Below are 22,187 nucleotides of genomic sequence, written 5' to 3'. Positions count from 1 at the left end.
ATTTAAAGTAATTATGTTCTAAACAGAACTGGGTACTATCCATGATAAATTTAGCTTGCTTGTGATGAATGTTGGGGTCCCAGGATAAAAAGTAACTGACGGCAGCAATGCCTGTGTCGTGTGGGATGGAGGTGTATAGAGACGTCACATCTAGAGAGAACCAAGTATATGTGTCACTCCAGGTGTAATGGGAGAGGGTATCAAGAAGATGAATGGAGTCTCTAATGTAGGACGATAAGGCCTGAACTAGAGGTTGCAGGACGGAGTCTATGTATTGAGATAGACTAGATGTCAAACTATCCATAGCAGCTATAATGGGTCTACCAGGAGGACAGGTGGAGTTTTTGTGCACCTTTAGCAGGTGGTAGAAATATGGGAGTTTAAATAGTTCCTTAAAAAGGAACTGATACTCCATTTTGTTTAAGATTTTCTCCTGGAGGGCCCGATCTAGAAGAGACTTCAGTTCTAATTTAAAGGAATCTAAGGGATCTCCCTTCAGTTTAGTGTAAGTTTTCTTATCCGACAAGAGTCTGCCAGACTCTTTGAGATAATCAATGGCATCCTGGTTAACCACTCCTCCCCCCTTATCAGCCTGTCTGATGATGATGTCAGGGTTGTTACCCAAAGAACTAAGGGCCAATTTTTCCCCAGGGGTGAGATTAGTGTTATAGTGTGAATGGGACTGTGCTGTGGAGAATAGCTCCCATAATTCATTAAATGTAGTGTGGTAAAGTGCATCTATGAAAGAACCCTTGGCCTGGGTAGGATAAAAGGTAGAGGGAGGTTTGTGGTTGGTGTGTCTGATAGGAGCAAAGGAAATCGGGGTTGGAGTGTGATATCCCTCTCCGTCTCCCTCAGCTTCTGCATGTAGTGACTCTAAAATCTCTAATATCCTCAAATCGTCCTCACTATAGTTTTCCACCAGGGTGTCAGAGACTCAATACCCTGCACAATGCTTCCTGAGCACACTGATGTGCTGTCATGAGTCTGCAACCTAAAGGGTTAACCGAAGGCAGGAAACAAGGGAGAAGAGATGGCATCCAGGCACAACAACTCCTTGTGCCCTTCGAGAGTGGCCACGGGCAATGGAGGGGTTTCTTGGGTAACTGGCCCAGACTTGATGTGGGACCCATCCGCTAGGAAGATGGAGAGTCCCTGCGACTTGGGTCGAAGTGGGATGCGTTGATGGGCAGCAAAGGTAAGGTCAATGAAGCAGCTGCATGCCCCGGAATCAATAATAGCGGTGACCGGAATCTGGCCTTCTGGGAGCTGGAATGAGATAGAGAGAGCCAGGTGAGTGGTATTGTTGACAGAAACTGGATAACTTGAGGGGGATATAGAAAGACACTTACGCATCTTTGCTGGGCATGAGCGTACAAAGTGTCCGGCCTCTCCGCAGTACAGACACAGGTTGTTCTGACGTCGTCGTGAGCGTTCTTCTGTTGATAAGGAAGGACGCATAAGCCCAAGTTGCATCGGCTCTGACGTATCCGATTCAGAAGTAACCGGAGCAGTGTTGCTGGAACGGGCACCGGAGGAGAAGGTGTGGATGGGATTAGGAACCCGTGGCAACATCCAGACTGGGCGGATCTGCTGCGTGGACCTCTCTGCTCTACGCTCACGGAGCCGGCGGTCTATCTGTATGGCCAGGGTGATTAATGCCTCCAAGGTCTCGGGTATACCCACTCGGGCCAGTTCATCTTTCAAGTTTTCTGAAAGACCCAGGCGGAACTGATGTCGCAAGGCTGCGTCGTTCCAGTGAGTGTCTGTACTCCAACGCCTGAAGTCAGTGACGTAATCCTCTACGGCTCTACGGCCCTGTTGAAGTGAAGTGAGCGCGGTTTCTGCGGTAGCAGTGCGCTGCGGGTCTTCGTATAACTGCGCCATTGCGTTAAAGAAAGCCGTCATGGAGTCCAGCTGGTCGCTGCGCTCTTCAAGCAGGCGGTGAGCCCAGGACTGAGGTTCACCTTGAAGCAGGGATATGATGAACCCCACTTTGGTTGCTTCCAAGGAGAAGGTTCGGGGTTGCAGGGAGAAGTACAGATCGCAGGCATTGCGGAAGGCTCTAAACTTGCTCCGATCCCCAGAAAACCTTTCCGGCGTAGGGACCCTTGGCTCAGGAGGCAGCATCACCACCGTCGGACCGGAGGGATTCCCGGAGGGAGCCATGGAAGCAGCAGGAACTGTAGGGTCCGTGGAGGGGTTTAGGGACTGAACGCGTCCCTCCAGCTGGGTATAGCCCTCTTGCAGGGACTTAACGGCTTGGGTAAGGGCCGCAAGGTGCTGGCAGATGTCGTCCATAGGAGAGGCTCCTCTAGCAGGCTCAGTCATGCTGTGTTGTACTGTCACGGGGTAACGTGGCAGAGCCTGACGTAAGAGGAGTGGCTTACCGGGTAACTGGCGTGGCACAGGGTCACCAGAGGCGCGGAGTCTAAGTGTTAGCCGGTTTTCACCAGGGCCCCAGATGGTGGGGATGGATTTGGCTGCTTGCTAACACCAGGTCGCGGTCCCCAGGGAATCCGGGGGACCGCGACCTGGTGTTAGCAAGCAGCCAAATCCATCCCCACCATCTGGGGCCCTGGTGAAAACCGGCTAACACTTAGACTCCGCGCCTCTGGTGACCCTGTGCCACGCCAGTTACCCGGTAAGCCACTCCTCTTACGTCAGGCTCTGCCACGTTACCCCGTGACACAGGGGTTCAGGTGCAGACTAGTGGCAAAGAGATAAAAGGCTGTGCTATGTGTGGGATCCAGTGACCCTTATGGGTCAGGATGGCCCAACAAGAATAAAAGAGACCCAAACGGAAAAGTATAGCCGGGAACCCAGAGCAACCGTACAATGACTACAAAAAGAGGGGGTAGGGGGAGGGAAAGGATCCTCCCAGAAAGGTTGCAAGAAAAAAGGGGCTCACTGGGTAATTGTGCAAAATATAAACTTTATTAAACAATGGTGCAATACAAAAAAGGCTTAAATAATGAACTTAAAAAGCTATCAGAATGATAGTGCCATAAGTAATGAAAGCACTGGGGTCAGTGTGGGTGGTTATGTCAGTGGGGAGACTCCACCCACGCCAGGCACTGTGGCAGCTACTGGGGCACTGTCTCAGGGTGCTCAAAAAGGGGGGGGGGGAAGGGTGATGTGTGGGTCTTGCACCAACAGATCACTCCTAAATACCCCAGGTGCTAGGATGTCCAATAAGCCCTAAAACATAATTGCCCTGTTAGTGATTACTTAGGATCCCCGATACTCCCATGTGGGTGGCCACCCAGTACACAATACTTGCTTTGTTTTGCATGATTCTCTGATATACCATTATGATTAAAATAAGTATTATCTGTTGCTTTTAGCCTTGTTGCAATACCAAGTGTACCGGGCCACATTTAGACAGCAGCTGTCCTCATTAGCTCCTCAGCTAGTCCATGTCCACCATTCACACTTTGACTCAGGGCCACATTTACCCCACTTCATACATTGCCCATATGTTTTAGGGCTTATTGGACATCCTAGCACCTGGGGTATTTAGGAGTGATCTGTTGGTGCAAGACCCACACATCACCCTTCCCCCCCCCCTTTTTGAGCACCCTGAGACAGTGCCCAGTAGCTGCCACAGTGCCTGGCGTGGGTGGAGTCTCCCCACTGACATAACCACCCACACTGACCCCAGGGGTCGATGCTTTCATTACTTATGGCACTATCATTCTGATAGCTTTTTAAGTTCATTATTTAAGCCTTTTTTGTATTGCACCATTGTTTAATAAAGTTTATATTTTGCACAATTACCCAGTGAGCCCATTTTTTCTTGCAACCTTTCTGGGAGGATCCTTTCCCTCCCCCCACCCCCTCTTTTTGTGTTCAGGTGGAGACCCCCGCGGAGGAAGACCATTGCTGTTGGCCATATCCTTGATGTAAAATAATCTTTTCAGAGTTAACTTCCGGGTGAACCCGTTGAAGTCTCTGAAAAGGGTAAAGGGATTGGGAGGGTTGCTGGGGGCAAAATTAAGACCCTTTTGGAGAATGGACATCTCGTCTACACTAAGGGAGTGGGACGAGAGGTTAAAGATTTTAATGGTGTCAAAGGATTGTCTATGTACTGCTTTTTGTGTGGATTTCCCACCTCGTCTGCCTCTTCTGGTCTTTTTCTTTTTGTGGATGTTTCCATCAGGCAGGCGGGTGGGGTTTTTACCAAAAAATGATGATGGTGGTTCTCACTACAGGTACGGACACACCGTCCGGGGGGGGAGTTGGGCTAAGGCAACTCCTGAGGCAATGCATCCACACTGGATGCTGGGACCACTGCATCAGGGAAACCTGAGATGTTAGACAGGGGGGGAATTATTGATGAACGAATCAAAGAGTCTTGACAAGACTGGGCATCAACTATATTGTCAACGTCTCTCTGCCTCCCCTCCACAGGGAAAAGTACCGTCTCGGAGGGAGCTTCAGAGGAGGACATATGTGGAATACTAACCTGGCTAATCTGTTGAGTGCCATCTTGGCCAACAATCTCTTGGGGCTGTGTCCGGACAACAGATCGAGTGGATCGTGGTGCCGGACCTGTCTGGGGTCTGCGAGGGCGGGAGGGAAGGGATGTGACCACAGAGGGATGTGGCGACTGATGCACCAACCTTACCCCGGCGCTTATCTGTAGCCCAAGTATGGGCTCTGTTCAGCTGATAGTCCACTAAATCTCGATTCAGTATGCCAATATTTTTATGGACCGTCAGCCTCTCCCTAGTCTGAATCTTCCCTAGAAGGTGACAAAACCACCTATCTAGAAAGCAAAAGGATGAATTTTGTGAAATGAGATCAACAACATGATTAATCTGGGGTGCATATTTCCTAATCTTCTGTTCTCTCTGTCTAATGATAACTTTAATCCATTGTGTCGTGCAAAAATCGGAAATGTGTCGCCATTCAGTCATTAGGTCCGAATCTAAAAAGGAACACCCCTTGTAGACCCTGAGGCCTCTAGGGGTGACCTTCAATTCTTAATACTTGTGCAAGAAGGATACGTCCCACCATTGGAGATTTTCAGCAACCAATAAATCTTCCAATTGGTGGAACAATTTCCGCATATGAAATTCAAATTTCTGGGTGTGAGGAGAAAACAACGGAAGGGGTTTGAACTTTACTTGGGGTGTATCAGGGGAAGGGGAGGAATTTTGGATGAATAAATTACTAAATCTCTTGTCCCTATGGGACAAGAATTCTCTAATGTGGTCCATGATGTGGTACAGGTGCAGCTGACCGACCCAAAGCAAAGCTGTAAACAAATATACTGACCTAAATCAGTAAGTCAGCGCTCACTGTTCCACAATGGAACAATCCCCATAGGTGGTGGATTGGATCAAATATGATGCAAAAGGGACTCAAACAAGGCAAGGATAAAGGTACATGAACCTCATATGTAAGCAAAGTCCTTCTTCAATCAGGTGGTAATCACAATGATGACAATTCCTTATGAGTACATTAATTGCTCAGCCCCACTCATTTTTTGCTGCCCATTCCACTGATCAGCACAGCTCTGTGCTGATAGGCCAGGTCCCAGGACGGCAGTTTCCCTTGTCATATGTTGATTTGACAGTCAAAATAGCTACTAAAAGTCCACTGGACTTTTCAGCGATGGGAGTGAAAGCCACACTCTAACAGGGAGGGGTGAACTTTCCATCATCTGGCCAGCAGGACACCCACCCAGTGGTGCAGGATGCCAGGATTTCGATAAAATCCTGGGACAGTCTATTGGACTTCAGGAATTTTTGGAGGTATGCTATTGTATCTCAAGTACTACATTCTGATTTTTAATGTAAGTAAGTCATATTGAACCAATGCTAGTGAACTGCCCTGCCACTGGATAATTTTTGTACAGCTATATTTCAATTTTATTGTAGTTAAATACCTGCCTTGTCTCTCTGAAATTGGACCTATTCCAAATGCTGTTGTACTGTCCTGTCGGTAAATCTTTCACTACGGTATCTCTGATGCTACACTCTAAGTTTCATTGTAGCTAAACACCTGTCTTGTCTATTGGAAAGTGGGTCTATTCTAGCTGCTCTTGTACTATACTGCAGCTAGTCATATTTTGAAAGTTTATTTCAGATACTACACCTTTTATTTGTAGGTAAACATCTTCCAAATTGTAGCTGCTCACATACATCCTGTAGCTGGTCAATTTCTTTGCCAACTGGAACTCAAATGCTATGAAAAAAACTGCTTTGTGCCTCTACATTTGGGCCTGTTTTTGCTGCTAATGTGCTGTCCTGCTGCTACTGTATCCCACACTCTAATTTCTGTTGCAGGAAAACACCTTCCTTACATCTCTGAAATTGAGTAAATTCTAGCTGGTCAATTCTTTTGTAACTGCATCTCAGATCCCATTCTTCAATTTTTATCATATCTACCATGTCTCTTCAAAATTGGACCTATGCTTTCTGCTTACTAACTCGTCTGTCGCTGGTCAAGTTTTTTTTTTTCTACTGTAACTGAGATGCTACAACCTAATTTTGTCTCCAAAATTGGATCTGTTCTAGCTGCTCAGGTACTGTCTTTCTGCTGGTCAATTTGTTTGCAACTGTATCTCGGATGCTACACTCTAATTTTTTTGCAGGAAAACTGCCCTTTGTCTCCAAAATTGGTCATATTCTCTGTTTATCTACTGTCCTGCTTGCATCTGAGCCAAAGCTTTAATTTTAGACAGGAAACCCTCTGCCTGTTATCACTGAAACAGAAATGTCCTGATCAAGGCCAATTTCTACTGAACCTTTTTTTTTAAAAATAGGAGATAAGGATATGGGGAGGTGGTTCTAAGATAGTAGTGTGAGGTTTTGTTGTGCATCCAAGAACAAAAATTGTACATATATATTTCAGCTTACCAGTCCTTCGATGTGGCAGCTGCATTTTTTTATTTTTTTGAGGCCAAGTACATTTTTTGCAAGTACAGAAAACTACTCTCCTGTCAGAAATCCTATGTTCTTATAACTTCTTTTGCACTAAATTAATGTATCATATACTGTTATAAACCTCCCCTGTTTAACACATTTCTTTTTCCTACAGGAATTGATGCTCCAAATCAAACAATTTGTGGAGCAGGAGACTGCCCAGCTGAGTTGACACAATCTGGTAATAATACAGCTGGGCGCCCATCCAACACTGTCATTTATATTCTTCTAGGCTCATATACTGGTATGTTATTTTTCTACTATGACTGGTAAAATTGTTCAAAAATCAAATAACCATTACGGTGGAACTATAGAAGGCTCAAGTCAACTATATAGTGTTTGTCTTTTAAACAAGCTACTAACAACTTGTTACCTGCACAGTAGACTGGCCTCGTGCTTGCATGTTTTACTAAGTGAGTGCGAAAAAAGGAACAATCAAAACATAAATGTTCAAAAAAAGTCAAAATTATTAACAGTAGCTTGCAAAAGAACCAATATTACAATTCTTTTAACATTATTATACAAACTGCATAGTTAAAAGTGAGACTTGTTGATCTTCAATTACAGTGTAATTACCATAGCCTTCACTAAGGAAAACTCATACGATACAGTAAATGGATATCAATATGTATGTTAAATATATAAATCTAACAATATTGCAGCATCATGAGTGCGACAACTCAGATGGGAAATCCTTCACCGCACCTTGTGTGAATGGCAACGCACTGAATAGAAGGACCCTAGGTGATCAGAGATCAATATGAGCTTATGTGGGAAAAAAATCTGCTAACTAGGCTTATATCAAAAAAGGTTGTATTTTCTCTAGAAACTTTCCCTATATATTTAAGACTAATGTCCTTAAGGCATACAGTATTTCACAAAAATGAGTACACCCCTCACATTTTTATAAATATTTTATTATATCTTTTTATGTGACAACACTGAAGAAATTACACTTTGCTACAATGTAAAGGAGTGAGTGTACAGCTTGAATAACAGTGTAAATTTGCTGTCCCCTCAAAATAACTCAACACACAGCCATTAATGTCTAAACCACTGTCAACAAAAATCAGTAAACACCCCTAAGTGGAAATTTAAAAAATAGAGAAGAAAAGAAGCAGCATTTGTAGCCAAGCTTAAAATTCTGGAACAAGCAGCAGAGAAAGAAGAAGTTGTCCATCATCCCATCTTATAACCTCTGATGACCCTTCAAGGTGGACCTTGCAATTCCTCCTTAGCCAGAACAATGACCCACATGATTGCACTAGATGCTTTAAATCCTGTTCTTCAGTCCACAGTTCACCCGACAGCAGGAGATGCTGCAATGATCAACCATACAGGTCACTCTGGCCCAACTGACACTTCACTATCACCAGAGTTACTAACATCCTATGCCAAAGATCATGTGCCACTGCAAACTGTTCTGACTCCAGCTCACAAAAACCATCTTAAAACCTTCTGAGACTGGTCACACTGTTCTTGAGACCCACACCACAAGACCTCCAGATGTCAAACCTTAACCTCCACTGAAACCGTTTGCTGCTCCATTCACTCCTCTATCACCTAAACATCAGGTATTAGATATTACCACCTCTAGTAATGTTGAAGGAACACCTATTATAACAATGCCTCATGCTATCAAGTCTGATACATCAGATTCTGCTAAATACATTATCAGCAGAGAACTAATTAACACTGGCCTCAGTAAAATTGATGATTGTCCAGGAGATAGAGATTGATGATTGTCCAGGAGATAGAGATCCATATTTTAGGCTCCTTTCACATTAGCGGTCTGATTGGGTCCACCTGTCAGTTTTTCAGGCAGACCCGATTGGTCTCTCCATTCTCCTCTATGGTGCGGCAGGTGAACACAGACATGTGTCCGTTTACAACTGCCTTGTAAGTCTGTTAACTTGCTGCACATTTTCACTGGCAAGTTGTACACTTGCAGAGCACTTGAAGCACAAGTTCTAGCTTCCATGCACCTCTAAACACCTCTAGAAAGAGCAACGTTGCAGTGGCGAGTCTACAAAAGAGCTCTGCAAGTCTACAGCATGAAAATTCAGCCACAGTGACCCCTGTGGTGGGACAACTTAACTGAACCAGAACTTACAGCAGACTTGCAGAATGTTTGCAAAGAAAGTTGATCTGGAGTCATGCAATGCAGACTTGCTGCAATTGTGCAACAAACTTGTGAAGCCAGGCAAGTCTAACAATAGCTTAGCAAGCCATTTTTAAACTTGCAGCACAATTGCTTGCTATCTGTGTAACTGATAAAACCAATAGCCACTACTCTATACTCCTCCTACTTGACCTCTCTGCAACCATTGATGCTGTTGACCATCTGCTCCTTCTCAATAAACTCTGCTCTCTTGGAGTCCAGGATTCTGCTCTATCCTGGTTCTCCCCCTACCTATCACAGCACTCCTTCAGTGTTACCTACAACTCTGTCTCCTCCTCTTCATGTCCTCTTTCTGTAGGGGTACCCCAAGGCTCTGTTCTTGGACCCCTTCTCTTCTCTATCTACAACTACTCCCTTGGTCACTTAATAACCTCCCATGGCTTCCAATACCATTTCTACGCTGATGACACCCAAATCTATCTCTCTACTCCTTACCACACTCTTTCAGTCTTTGCTCGTATTACTAACTTACTAACTGACATATCAGCATGGATGTAGCACCACTTCCTTAAAGAGGTTGTAAACACTCTCTTATAACTTGTACCTGTAGGTAAGCATTTAATAAGGCTTACCTATAGGTACTGTAAATATCTCCTAAACTTGCACCGTTTAGGAGATATTTACATTTAATGCAGCCGATGATGTCATTGGCACATACGCTCTGAAGCAACGGTCACCCGTGCCATCCCTTCAGAGCCCTGTGGTGTGAATGGTGGCTTCCGCACGGGAGTAAGGTCATTGTGCCTCCGGCCAATCAGATGGCCGGAGGATTCGAACCAGGAAGCAAGACGACCGAACATGTCAGCCGTGTAACCGCTGAGCGGGCGGCACTGGGGGGCTTCATTCTACGATAAGTATTTCATAATGATCTAGTATGCGATGCATACTAGCTCATTATGCCTTTGTCTTACAGGGTTTTTTTTTTGTTGGGGTTTACAACCTCTTTAAGCTAAATCTCTCTAAAACCAAGCTGATAATATTCCCCCTACCCCTGCCCCCCCCCCCCCTACATGACTTTCCCATCAAGGCCAATAATGCAACCATCAATCCCTCCACTCATGCCAGGGCACTAGGTGTAATCCTGGACTCTGACCTGTCCTTCCACTCCCAAATCCAATCGTTGTAAAAAGCTTGTAGACTTCACCCCATAACATCTCTAAAATTCCCCCCTTTTTAACTAAAACCACCAAGCTATTCATTCACTCTCTTGTTGTTTTGCTTGACTATTGCAACTCCTCCTCATAGGTCTACCTCTCCATAGGCTATCCCCTCTTCAGTCTATCATGAATGCTGCTGCCAGTCTCCTCTGCCTTACCAACTGCTCAGTGTCTGCCACCCCTCTCTGCCAATCCCTACACTGGCTTCCCATTGCTAGTGCTAGGAAACCAGACCACATGAACGTGCAAGTAAAATAAAGCAGTTTTTATTATAGCAGCAACAATAAACACACAGCAAGAGAGAGAAGCAAAATCAGGAACAGCGGGTAGTCATCCAAGCTGGGATCGAGTCCGAAAGTGGGTAGTCATCCAAGCCGGGGTCGAGTCCAGACGCAGATAGTCAGCCGATGCCGGGTTGTCTGTCAATGCGGGGACATAAGCCGATGCGGGATCGAGAGCCAGGAAAGTCGTCAGCCAAGTCAGGTCATGCATGGAGGAACACGGAGAACAGAAGACTGCTAGTAGTGATGCACCTTGGAGCACAAACACAAGGGCAAGGACTGCAAGTCATCAGGTGAAATAAATAGTCAGGTATGCAAAATCATCACTGAGCGACACCCAGGCAGCAGGCAAGTGATGATGCAAACAAAGTTTATAAGAGACAGCAGTCTGCACATGTCCAAGATGGCTGCCAACAGAAAGGCAAGGTAAGACCTTGACAGTACCATCCCCTCAATGGCCCTGTAACGGAACTGCAGAACCACACTGTGTTTGTGGGCTTCCGTCAGTATATGGCTTCCTATAGTCTTGAACATAGATATTCCAGCCGCCCTACATACAAAACTAGCCAACAACTTAGCTTGTATGTGTCTGAAAACAACTAACTCCTTTAATGAACAAGAAATAGACTTTTTATACAGTTGAGAAGTATGTCAGTCACTACATGAACAATGACCCAAATATTTACCCAAAACAACACACAATGGTTAGATAACATGATACAGCTGACACATGGCTAATCCCATCTAGACAAGGTTATCATTCACATGCTAATTAACACTGCCCACTTAAACCAGCTGGGATGACAAGACTGAATGGCAACAAAGCTAAAACAAAATACAAAATTACACATTATCCTAAGTATAAAAACAGAACACCTTATTATAAAGACAATGGCAAGAAACTCCAGTATCAGTCTGTCCTTCTCCTACATTGAAGTACATGGAATACACATAAAAGCAATGCTTTGATTATTTAGGAGTCACAGACTTCATGGCAACAGGCTATAGGTCTCACAGTGTAAAGTGGGATTAAATCATCAGAGATCTTGAGATATATTGCAGGACAATTTCATGGGTCAGATGATGAATGTACCGACAAGAAACAATGCGGTACTTGACCTAGTGATTACCAACAATACAGACCTGCTCACGGATATAGAAATATGGGACAACTTAGGAAACAGTGACCATAGGTCAATTGGTTTCAGTATTAATTACAGTAATAGGAAACACAAGGGTAATATAAGGACACTGAATTTCAAAAGAGCCAATTTCCCTAAACTGCGTTTGCTGCTAGAAAATATCAAATGGGATAGAACCCTGGGAACAAAGAACACGGAGGAAAAATGGGAATGCTTCAAGAGCATACTTAACAAGGGGATTGACCAGTGCATTCCAAAGGGAAATAAATTTAAAAGAGCAAAACTAAACCCTGGGTGGCTAAACTCCAACATAAAAATGTATATTAGTGCTAAAGAAAAGGCCTTCAAAAAATACAAGACTGAGGGGTCATTGGCAGCATTTAAGCATTACAAAGAGTGTAATAAGAAATGTAAAGATGAAATCAGGGCGGCTAAAATAGAACACGAGAGACATATAGCGGAGGAGAGTAAAAAGAACCCCAAGAAGTTCTTAAAGTATATAAACAGTAGGAAAGCGAGGCCAGAACACATTGGCCCCATAAAAGATGATAAAGGAAATATGGCCACTGAGGACAGAGAAAAGGCGGAAGTGTTAAATAATTTCTTCTCTTCAGTCTTCACAAAAGAATCGGGGGGCTACATGAACCTTGCTTGTAAGACCGAACTAAATAATACACCTCAGGAATTGCCGCCATGGCTAACAGAAGATAGACTTAGAGCTAAACTAGAGAAACTTAACATAAATAAATCCCCGAGACCGGATGGCTTGCACCCGAGGGTTCTTAATGAGCTCAGCCAGGTGATTGCCAGACCATTATTCTTGATCTCTAAGGATAGTTTACAGACGGGTATGGTGCCAGCTGATTGGAAAAAAGCCAACGTGGTACAAATATTTAAAAAGGGGCCGAGATATATCCCGGGTAACTATAGGCCGGTCAGCCTAACATCAGTAGTCTGCAAAATTTTGGAGGGGATGTTAAGGGACCACATACAAGACGTTAGTAATGAAAATGGTATTATTAGTAGTAATCAGCATGGATTCATGAAAAATCGTTCGTGCCAAACCAATCTATTAACCTTCTACGATGAAGTGAGCTGCCACCTAGATAAAGGAAAGCCTGTGGATGTGGTGTATCTGGACTTTGCAAAGGCCTTTGACACCGTTCCCCACAAACTAAGGAAGGTAGGTATGGACCATAAGGTGAGTACCTGGATAGAGAACTGGCTCCAGGGGAGAGTACAGAGGGTGGTGATTAATGGGGAGTACTCGGATTGGGCGGGTGTGGAAAGTGGGGTCCCCCAGGGTTCTGTCCTGGGACCAATCCTGTTTAATTTATTCATAAATGATCTAGAGGAGGGGATATTTAGTACAATCTCAGTATTTGCAGATGATACTAAACTAGGCTTGCCAATATCTTCTATGCAGGATGTGGAAACCTTGCAAGCGGACCTGAATAAAATAACGGGGTGGGCAACTACATGGCAGATGAGATTTAATGTTGAAAAATGTAAAGTAATGCACTTGGGGGCCAGAAACCAGAAAGCAAGCTACTCACTGGGGGGGGGGGGAACCTCTGGGTGAGTCTAGGATGGAAAAGGACTTGGGGGTACTGGTAGACAACAAGCTGGGCAGTGGCATGCAATGCCAAGCCGCCGCAAGCAAAGCCAACAGAATACTGGGATGTATAAAAAAGGGGATTCACTCCAGAAATAAAGAGATTATTCTCCCACTCTACAAGACTCTGGTCCGGCCACATCTGGAGTATGCTGTCCAGTTCTGGGCACCGGTCCTCAGGAAGGATGTGCTGGAACTGGAGAAAGTCCAGAGAAGGGCAACAAAAATAATTAGGGGAATGGAGGACATCAACTATGAGGAAAGACTACAAGCACTGAACCTATTCTCTCTGGAGAAGAGACGCTTGAGGGGGGATATGATATCAATGTACAAATACTGTACTCGTGACCCGAGCATAAGGAACAAACTATTCAGAGAAAGGAGATACAATAAGACACGCGGCCACTCACTAAAACTAGAGGAAAGGCGGTTTAACCTTAAAGTGCGTAAGGGGTTCTTCACTGTAAGTGCGGTAAGGATGTGGAATTCTCTTCCACAAGCAGTCGTATCAGCAGGGAGCATTGATAGTTTCAAAAAACTATTAGATGGACACCTTAAAGACCACAACATACAGGGGTATACAATGTACGGTTAAAAGCAAACACACACACACACATCATAGGTTGAACTGGATGGACTGATGTCTTTTTTCAACCTCACTAACTATGTAACTATATTGTTCATAATTATTACTGTCCCATTTGAGTAATCCAAACCATATTCTGTGTCCATTAAGTCCATCCTTTCTTGTCCACTCTGTGCCCATAATAGACACAGGGCGACTTACACATAAGAGGGGCCTAGGAAGCTGAGACAGGGATTTCCCAACCTGTCTAAGGTAAGCTGGGTTCCACAGGCCCCCCAACCAAAGTGACTCCCATCATATCTCTCCCCTTTTCGACGGAGACCAATACAGGAGTAGACCCCAAACGGGTTGACTTTGAAGTTAGTCCATAGTTCCCATCCCCAATGTCTGTACCCACACAGTACCCCAAACCAATTGTCCGGAACACAGCGTTATTTACCCAGCCAACCTCTGCCTCTCTCGTAGAACATACCCGCTGCTGGGGAGAAGCGTGGACTGGCCCTTCTCCCAGGAGTCCTTTCAGTAGAGAAGACAGGGTGGTGGGGCACACTTTGTCAGGCTGTTGGGGATCTGGGCCAACTGCCCAGCATCCCTGGGGTATACAAGTGAAGACTGTAGTCCCATCCACTTTCTCAGGAAACCCATCCTTTGTTAGTTTAGGGCAGAGGCCAGCAGCACTGTGCACTGTTGCCAGCTCTTCTGCTGGGTCAGTGTCATCATTCTGGGGTGCCGTCTGCTGCTGGGAAAGGGAGTCAGCGGCTCCAACTTCCTTACCCCCATCTGGCTGTTGGGATAACCTTTCTCTGGTACCATCTCCCAGGTGCACAGATCCTGGCTGGGGAGGAAAGACAGTTTCCTCCGCTCTGACTGACTGTTGGGGAGGGAGGATGACAACCTCCTCTCCCTTCTCCCCCTGGATCCTGATCTGCTGCTGGGGAGTGACTGCCACCTTCTCACCCTGGGCATCCAGAACTACCGCAGGTGTGGGGCAGAGGTCTTGGACCCTCTGTCAAGTTGTCAGTGTTTCTGCTGTAGAAGTTTCTTGTAACTCCACAGATGCTGTTGGCAGGAAATCCCATGTCTCTGTCAGTGGTGTTGCAGAAAGGCCGGCTGCCTTTTCTCTCAGGGATTCTGAAGCTGCTGTTGGTGATGGGCCGAGTTCAGTGATGTTAGGCCCTGATGGCCGTTGTTCTGCAGGGAAGTAAACTGAAAAGTCAGTGGCCTTGCACACATCTTCCTGGGTAACTAATTGTTGCAGGCAGAGGTTAGCAACACTATGTCTGGATGCCTACTCTTCTGCTGTAAGCTCACTGGGATGTTCCTCCTCAGCAGAAAAGTCAATTAAATCCCCAGTCTCTGGAATTGCTGAAAGTCCAGGGCACAGGCTGGTGGCACTCGGGCCCAGTGCCAACACTTTGGCAGGTGATTTATCATTCATATCATCCTCCGATGAAAAGTCAGTTAAATCTGTAATCCAAGGCTGGGGCTGGGTAGTGGGACCAACTGTTCCCACCCCCAGGGCTGTTGGCTGCTGCTGGGACAAGGGACCTAAAATCTCTTCTGCCGGTAACGCTGGCTGGTGCTGGGTATGGGGGCCGACCGTCTCCACTGTCAGTGCTGTTGGCTTCTGCTGGGACAAGGGACCTACAATCTTCTCTCCCAGTAATGTTGGCTGGTGCTGGGTAGTGGGACCGACCATCTCCACTCCCACTGATGTTGGCTGCTGCTGGGATGAGGGACTTACAATCTCCTCTCCCGGTAACACTGGCTGGTGCTGAGCAGAGTCTATCAGCCATTTGTAGGGGATTTCCAGCTCCCATTCCTGAATGGCCAGAAACTCCATATCTTCCAATGCCCAGAGAACTTCCGAGATGTTCAGGATCTTTTCTCCGGAATCCATAATTTCCTCTAATCGCCACTCCAAATTGCTCCCAAAGTTAGGGTCCTCTGACCATTTCTCTAATGACAGTCCCAGGCCGCTGTAGCCAAAGCCTTCCATTGGGCTGTTGTCAGCTGTCCATGGGCACACTTGGGTTACATACCAGCGGAGAGCTCTATAGCAATTATCCAATCGTATCTCCTCCTGGACAAGCCTGCTTAACTCAGCTTTCTATTCCTTGTGCAGTTTATCTCCCAAAACCAACACCCACAATCCATACTGCGACCAGTACCTTTCCTTTATAGAGGGGATGCTTTTTCCCTCGTGTCGCTGCTCATGGGCTAGCGTTTCCTTCCAGAGTTCCAAGCGGATTGAATCATGCCATCCTAGCAGGACCTGCTCTGACACTGGTCCCCTGTGCTGTATCCGCATCTCTCGCAACCTCCTTTGGAATTCCTCTTCCATGATGGCTGGTATCTGTACCTCTCCTCTTCTGCTATCCGGCCTTGGATCCCAGTGGATGTTTGGATGTCCCAGACTGCAGGAAGCATCCCGCCACTGCCAGCCAGTGTAACGGAACCGCCGACCCACACTGTGTTTGTGGGCTTCCGTCAGTATACAGCTTTCTACAGTCTTGAACATAAATAGAGATTCCAGCCTCCCTACATACAAAACTAGGCGACAACTTAGCTTGTATGTGTCTGAAAGCAACTAACTCCTTTATTGAACAAGAAATAGACTTTTTATACACTTGAGAAGTATGTCAGTCACTGCATGAACAATGACCCGAATATTTACCCAAAACATCACACAATGGTCAGATAACGAGGTACAGCTGAGTCATGGCTAATCCCATCTAGACAAGGTTATCATTCACATGCTAATTAACTCTGTGCACTTAAACTAGCTGGGATGACAAGACTGCCTGGCAACAAAGCTAAAACAAAATACAAAATTACACATTTTCCTAAGTATAAAAACAGAACACCTTAACCACTTCCATACCGAGTCATGTAAAATGACCTCGGCAAAGTGGTTGTCTAGATCCGGGCCGCCGTCATATGACGTCGGCCCGTTCTAGCTGCTACTGCGCGCCCCCGGCGGCGCGCCCCCGGCGGCGCGCAGCGGCGCGATCAGGGATGAGGCTCGTCCCTCGGACATAGCCCATCACTGATCAAGGTAAACAGCCAATAGAAATTGGCTGTTTACCACGTGATCGGCTGTGTCAATCACAGCCGATCACATGAGCGGCTCCAGCACGAGCCGCTCGTTCTCTCTGCAATGCGCGCCCCCGGGGGCGCGCAGAGCAGCGATCGGGGACGAGGCTCGTCCCTCGGACAGAGTCGATCCCTGATCTAGGTAAAGAGCCAATGAAATTGGCTCTTTACCACGTGACCGGCTGTGTCCAATCACAGCCGGTCACAAATGTCAACAGAGAACACGGTAACTAGCTGTCACCGTGTTCTCCTCCTCACACACTGATCCTGTGTGAGGAGGAGATTGTGGTAACAGCTAGTTACCAAATACAGTGCACCCTAAACACACTGATTGCCCCCCCCCCAATAAAGAGCACCTGTCACTAGCCCATCAAAGTACCCGAGTACCTGTCACTAGCCCATCAGGTACTCAGATGACAGGTACTCGGGTACTCTGATGGGCTGGTGACAGGTATTCGGGTACTCTGATGACAGGTACTCAGGTACTCTGATGACGGATACTCTGATGACAGGTACTCGGGTACTCTGATGACAGGTACTCGGGTACTCTGACGGGTACTCGGGTACTCTGATGACGGGTACTCGGGTACTCTGATGACAGGTACTCGGGTACTCTGATGACGGGTACTCGGGTACTCTGATGACGGGTACTCGGGTACTCTGATGACGGGTACTCGGGTACTCTGACAGGTACTCGGGTACTCTGATGACAGGTATTCGGGTACTCTGATGACGGGTACTCGAGTACTCTGATGACAGGTACTCGGGTACTCTGATGACGGGTACTCGGGTACTCTGATGACAGGTACTCGGGTACTCTGATGACAGGTACTCGGGTACTCTGATGACGGGTACTCGGGTACTCTGATGACAGGTACTCGGGTACTCTGATGACAGGTACTCGGGTACTTTGAGTACCTGTCAACGGAGTACCCGTCATCAGAGTACCTGAGTACCTGTCACCTACCCATCAGAGTACCCGAGTACCTTCCACCTGCTCATCAGAGTACCTGACGCCTGAAGTACCCAAGTACTTGCCGCCTGCTCATCAGTACCCATCACTACTCATCAGTACTCATCAGTACCTATCACGTATCAGTACTGATCATCAGTACCCATCAGTACAGTATCACCTATCACCTATCAGTCAGTGAGTACTACTCATCAGTACCTATCACCTGCCTGTCACCTGCCCATCAGAGTACCCGAGTACCTGTCACCCTTCATACAGCCACCATGTCCAAGTCCAAAAAGGTTTATATTTGTCGTCCGTTTAAACCTAAATACCTGTGTTATGGCAGCAGATAGCTGCCATAACCCTGGTATTTTTTTAAACGGTGGACGGTTGGCTTTCCGATAAGGGTGGTCCCAGCGGCGGATTCGCCGTGGGATCACCCTTCCGGGATGGCGGAAGAGGCGCCCCCCCCTCCCGACGCGTTCTGGTCCTTTTCCCCGCTTACCGGACCCGCCGGCAGCGGGGAAAACGATCCGGTCCCGAATCCTCACAGACAGGATGTCGAGTGAGGGCAAGCTTGCCCTCACTTGACTCTATGGTCTTGGAGGACCGGAGCTACGGAAAATGTTGTTGCCTAGCAACCGGTTTAAAGGTCCTTTTTTTTTTTTTTTTCATTTTATATTATAATTATTTTTTTTTTTTTCTATCTTTTAGTGTACTTGTGAGATCTGAGGACTTTTTGACCCCAGATCTCACAAAAAAGAGGTCCTGTCGTGCCTATTTCTATTACGAGGAATATTTACCATTTCTTTTAATAGAAATAAAAATGATCAATTTTTTTTTTTTTTTTAAACGGTGTAAAAATAAAAAATAATAAATAAAATAAATAGTAAAAAAAAAAAAAAAAAAATTAAAGCGCCCTGTCCCCGTTAGCTCGCGCGCAGAAGCGAATGCATACAGAAACCCCGCCCACATATGTAAACGGTGTTCAAACCACACATGTGAGGTATCGCCGCGATCGTTAGAGCAAGGGGAATAATTTGAGCCCTAGACCTCCTCTGTAACTCAAAGATGGCAACCTGTAGAAATTTTTAAATTGTCGCCTATGGGGATTTTTAAGTACCAAAGTTTGTCACCATTCCGTGAGCGTGCGCAATTTTGAAACATGACATGTTGGGTATCTATTTACTCGGCGTAACATTATCTTTCACATTATGGAAAAAAATTGGGCTAACTTTACTGGTTTCTTATTTTTTAATTAAAAAAAGTGAATTTTTTCCAAAAAAATTGCGTTTGGAAGACCGCTATGCAAATACGGTGTGATAAAAAATATTGCAATAATCTCCATTTTATTCTCTAGGGTCTCTGCTAAAAAAAAAATATATAATGTTTGGGGGTTCTAAGCAGTTTTCTAGCAAAACAACTGATTTTAGCTTGTAAACACCAAATGTCAAAAATAGGCCTAGGCAAGTGGCTAGGATGCATGATGATGCTCCTTGGATGTTAGGCCCCTCTATATGGCTAGGCTGTGAAAAAGTCTCACACATGTGGTATTGCCATACTCAGGAGGAGTGGCAGAATGTATTTTGGGGTGTCATTTTTGCTGTGTACATGCTATGTGTTAGGAATATCCTATAAATTGACAACTTTGTGTAAAAAAAAAAAGTTTTCATTTTTTTCCCACATTTTCCAAAAACCTGTGGAAAAAAAATGATATGTTCAAACGACCCATAATGCCTCATAGAATATACGTTGGAGTGTTTGCTTTCCAAAATGGGGTCATTTTGTGGACTTTTCCATTGTATTGGTGCTCTAGGGCCTTGAAAAGTGTGATAGGTAGTAAGAAAGTTTTATGTGTATTTATGCTCCTAAAACGCCTGAATGTGCTTCTTGGACGTGGAGTCTCTTTTTGTGGCCAGGCTGTGTAAAAGTCTCACACATGTGGTATCGCCATACTCGGAAGGAGTAGCAGAATGTATTTTTGGGTGTAATTTTTGCTGTGTACATGCTATGTGTTAGAAATAGCTTATAAATTGACAACTTTGTGGGAAAAAAAAGAAAAAAAAATTTTTTTCTTCATTTTCCCAAGAATTGTGGGAAAAAATTACAACTTCAAAAAACTCACCATGCCTCTTACTAAATACCTTGGACTGTCTACTTTACAAAAAGGGGTCATTTGGTCGGTATTTGTACTGTCCTGACATTTCAGGGCCTCAAGAAAGGAGATAGGCAGTCAGTACATCTGGTGTGATCAATTTTCAGTAATTGGTACCATAGCTTCTAGACTCAATAACTTTCACACAGACTAAATAATATACACTAATTTGGGTTAATTTTACCAGAGACATGTAGCAGTATACATTTTGGCCCAAATGTATGAAGAAAAATTTATTTTTTGCAAAATTTCATAATTGAAACTAAAAAACGGAAAATTGATATCAAATACTTACCGTAATTTTCCTTTCCTGATGGACTCCATGGCAGCATACGTTCGGGTAGGCTCCGCCTCCTCTCCTACCTCATAGGACCCCACTCCCATAAATCTTTGCTCCCTTTCAGCATCAGTGTTCTGTAACTAGCCTACTCAGGAATTGGGAGGGGACTCCTGCTGCCATGGAGTCCATCAGGAAAGGAAAATTACGGTAAGTATTTGATATCAATTTTCCGTTTTCCTGACAGACTCCATGGCAGCATACGTTCGGGAAATAACTCGCTATACACTCCCGGGTGGGAAGATGCTGAACAAAGAAAACTTTAATTGGCACTGTCAACTGACAAAACTTGAATGCCGAAGTTAACTGAAGATAAAGCAGCAGGTTCAACACAGTAATGTGTAAGGAAGGTATTCACAGATGACCAAGCGGCTGCTTTGCAGATCACATCAGGCGCGACATGTTTAGAAACTGCCCAGGATGTAGCAATGCTTCTGGTAGAATGAGCCGTAATCGCCTCTGGAGGAGCCAAGCCTTTTGCTCTATATGCCCATTGTATAGCCTGGACAATCCAAGCAGCCACCGCTCTTGAAGATGCACGTGTACCTTTCTTATTCCCATGGAGAAGAACAAACAGGAAATCCGATTGCCGGAAGGAGGATGTGGCCTCTAAGTATTGACTCAGAGTGTCTCCCACATCTAAAGGATGGACTAAGGATTCTTCATTTGTTCTGAAGGTAGGCAAAACTATCTCAGAATTTTCGTGGAAGACAGATGTAACTTTAGGGTTTGACCCCAACATAGGGATTAGGACCACCCTGTCCTGAAAAAAGGTCAGAAAAGGCTCTTTGCAGCCCAAATTGTGTATCTCTGAGACCCTCTTGGCAGAGGTGATAGCCACCAGAAATACCGTCTTCAACGTAAGCTCCCTGATGGACATGGAAGCAACCTCTTTCGAAGCAAAGAAGTCCAGGACCAACGGAAGATCCCATTTCGGGAATCTAGGTTTCCTCTGAGGCCTGAGCCTGACTGCGCCCTTAAAAAACTGTTGGATCAGTTGATGTCTTGCCCACTGAATTCCGGTGAAAGCTGAGATGGCAGAAACTTGCACCCGGAGAGAAGAGACTGAGAGGGACAGATCTAAACCAGACTGTAGGAAACTCAATACTTGCTGAATGGTAGGTGCCCCTGCTGGACCCAAACCCTGGGCTTGATGACTCAGAAACCTTGCCCAGATTTTCTCATACACTCTGTTGGTGCTAGCCCTCCTCGAGCTCATAAGAGTGGGAATCACCTCTTCTGGACATCCGAGGGCCTCCAGCCTCTCCCTCTCAAGAACCAGACCTTGAGGTGTAGACGCGCAGGGTTCGGATGTAGAGTAGGCCCCTGCGATAGAAGGTCTGGCCTGAGAGGCAGAGGGATCGGGTCCCTGAAGCTGAGAAGGGACAGCAGAGGAAACCAAGGCCTGTTGGGCCAGAAGGGAACTATCGCTATGACCTCTACTTCCTCCATCTTCAGTCTCCGAAGGAATTGGAGTACTATTGGCACCGGTGGAAAGGCATAGGCAACTTGGAAGTTCCATCTGTCCGTGAGGGCATCCACCCCGAAGGCTCGAGGATCCCTGAACCTCGTGTAATACTTCTGAAGTTTTTTGTTGTGTGGACTCGCAAAAAGATCCACCTCCGGTGAAACTCCTAGAGACAGAACCCAATTGAACACCTCCTGATGGAGGGACCATTCGTTGTTGTCCAACTGGAATCTGGACAGGAAGTCTGCTTGCGTATTCAATACCCCCGGGACAAAGAC

General features: G+C 45.7%; 1 protein-coding gene across 1 annotated transcript in view; it reads left to right on the top strand.

Moving 5' to 3' along the window:
* The window catches only part of LOC309550856 (protein unc-93 homolog A-like), a gene marked incomplete at both ends in the record, with an annotated part of 436,926 nt that overhangs the window by 267,008 nt on the left and 147,731 nt on the right, over window positions 1-22,187 (top strand). The window contains one exon of the mRNA XM_082251218.1: window positions 7,051-7,179. Within this exon, the coding sequence (XP_082107344.1) occupies window positions 7,051-7,179 (129 nt within the window). The remainder of the gene's footprint in view (window positions 1-7,050; window positions 7,180-22,187) is intronic.

The sequence above is a fragment of the Pelophylax lessonae genome, assembly GCF_965119305.1.
Source record: "Pelophylax lessonae genome assembly, chromosome: 3".
In the NCBI taxonomy this organism is placed as follows: Eukaryota; Metazoa; Chordata; class Amphibia; order Anura; family Ranidae; genus Pelophylax; species Pelophylax lessonae.
This window is presented reverse-complemented; position numbering and strand designations above follow the sequence as displayed.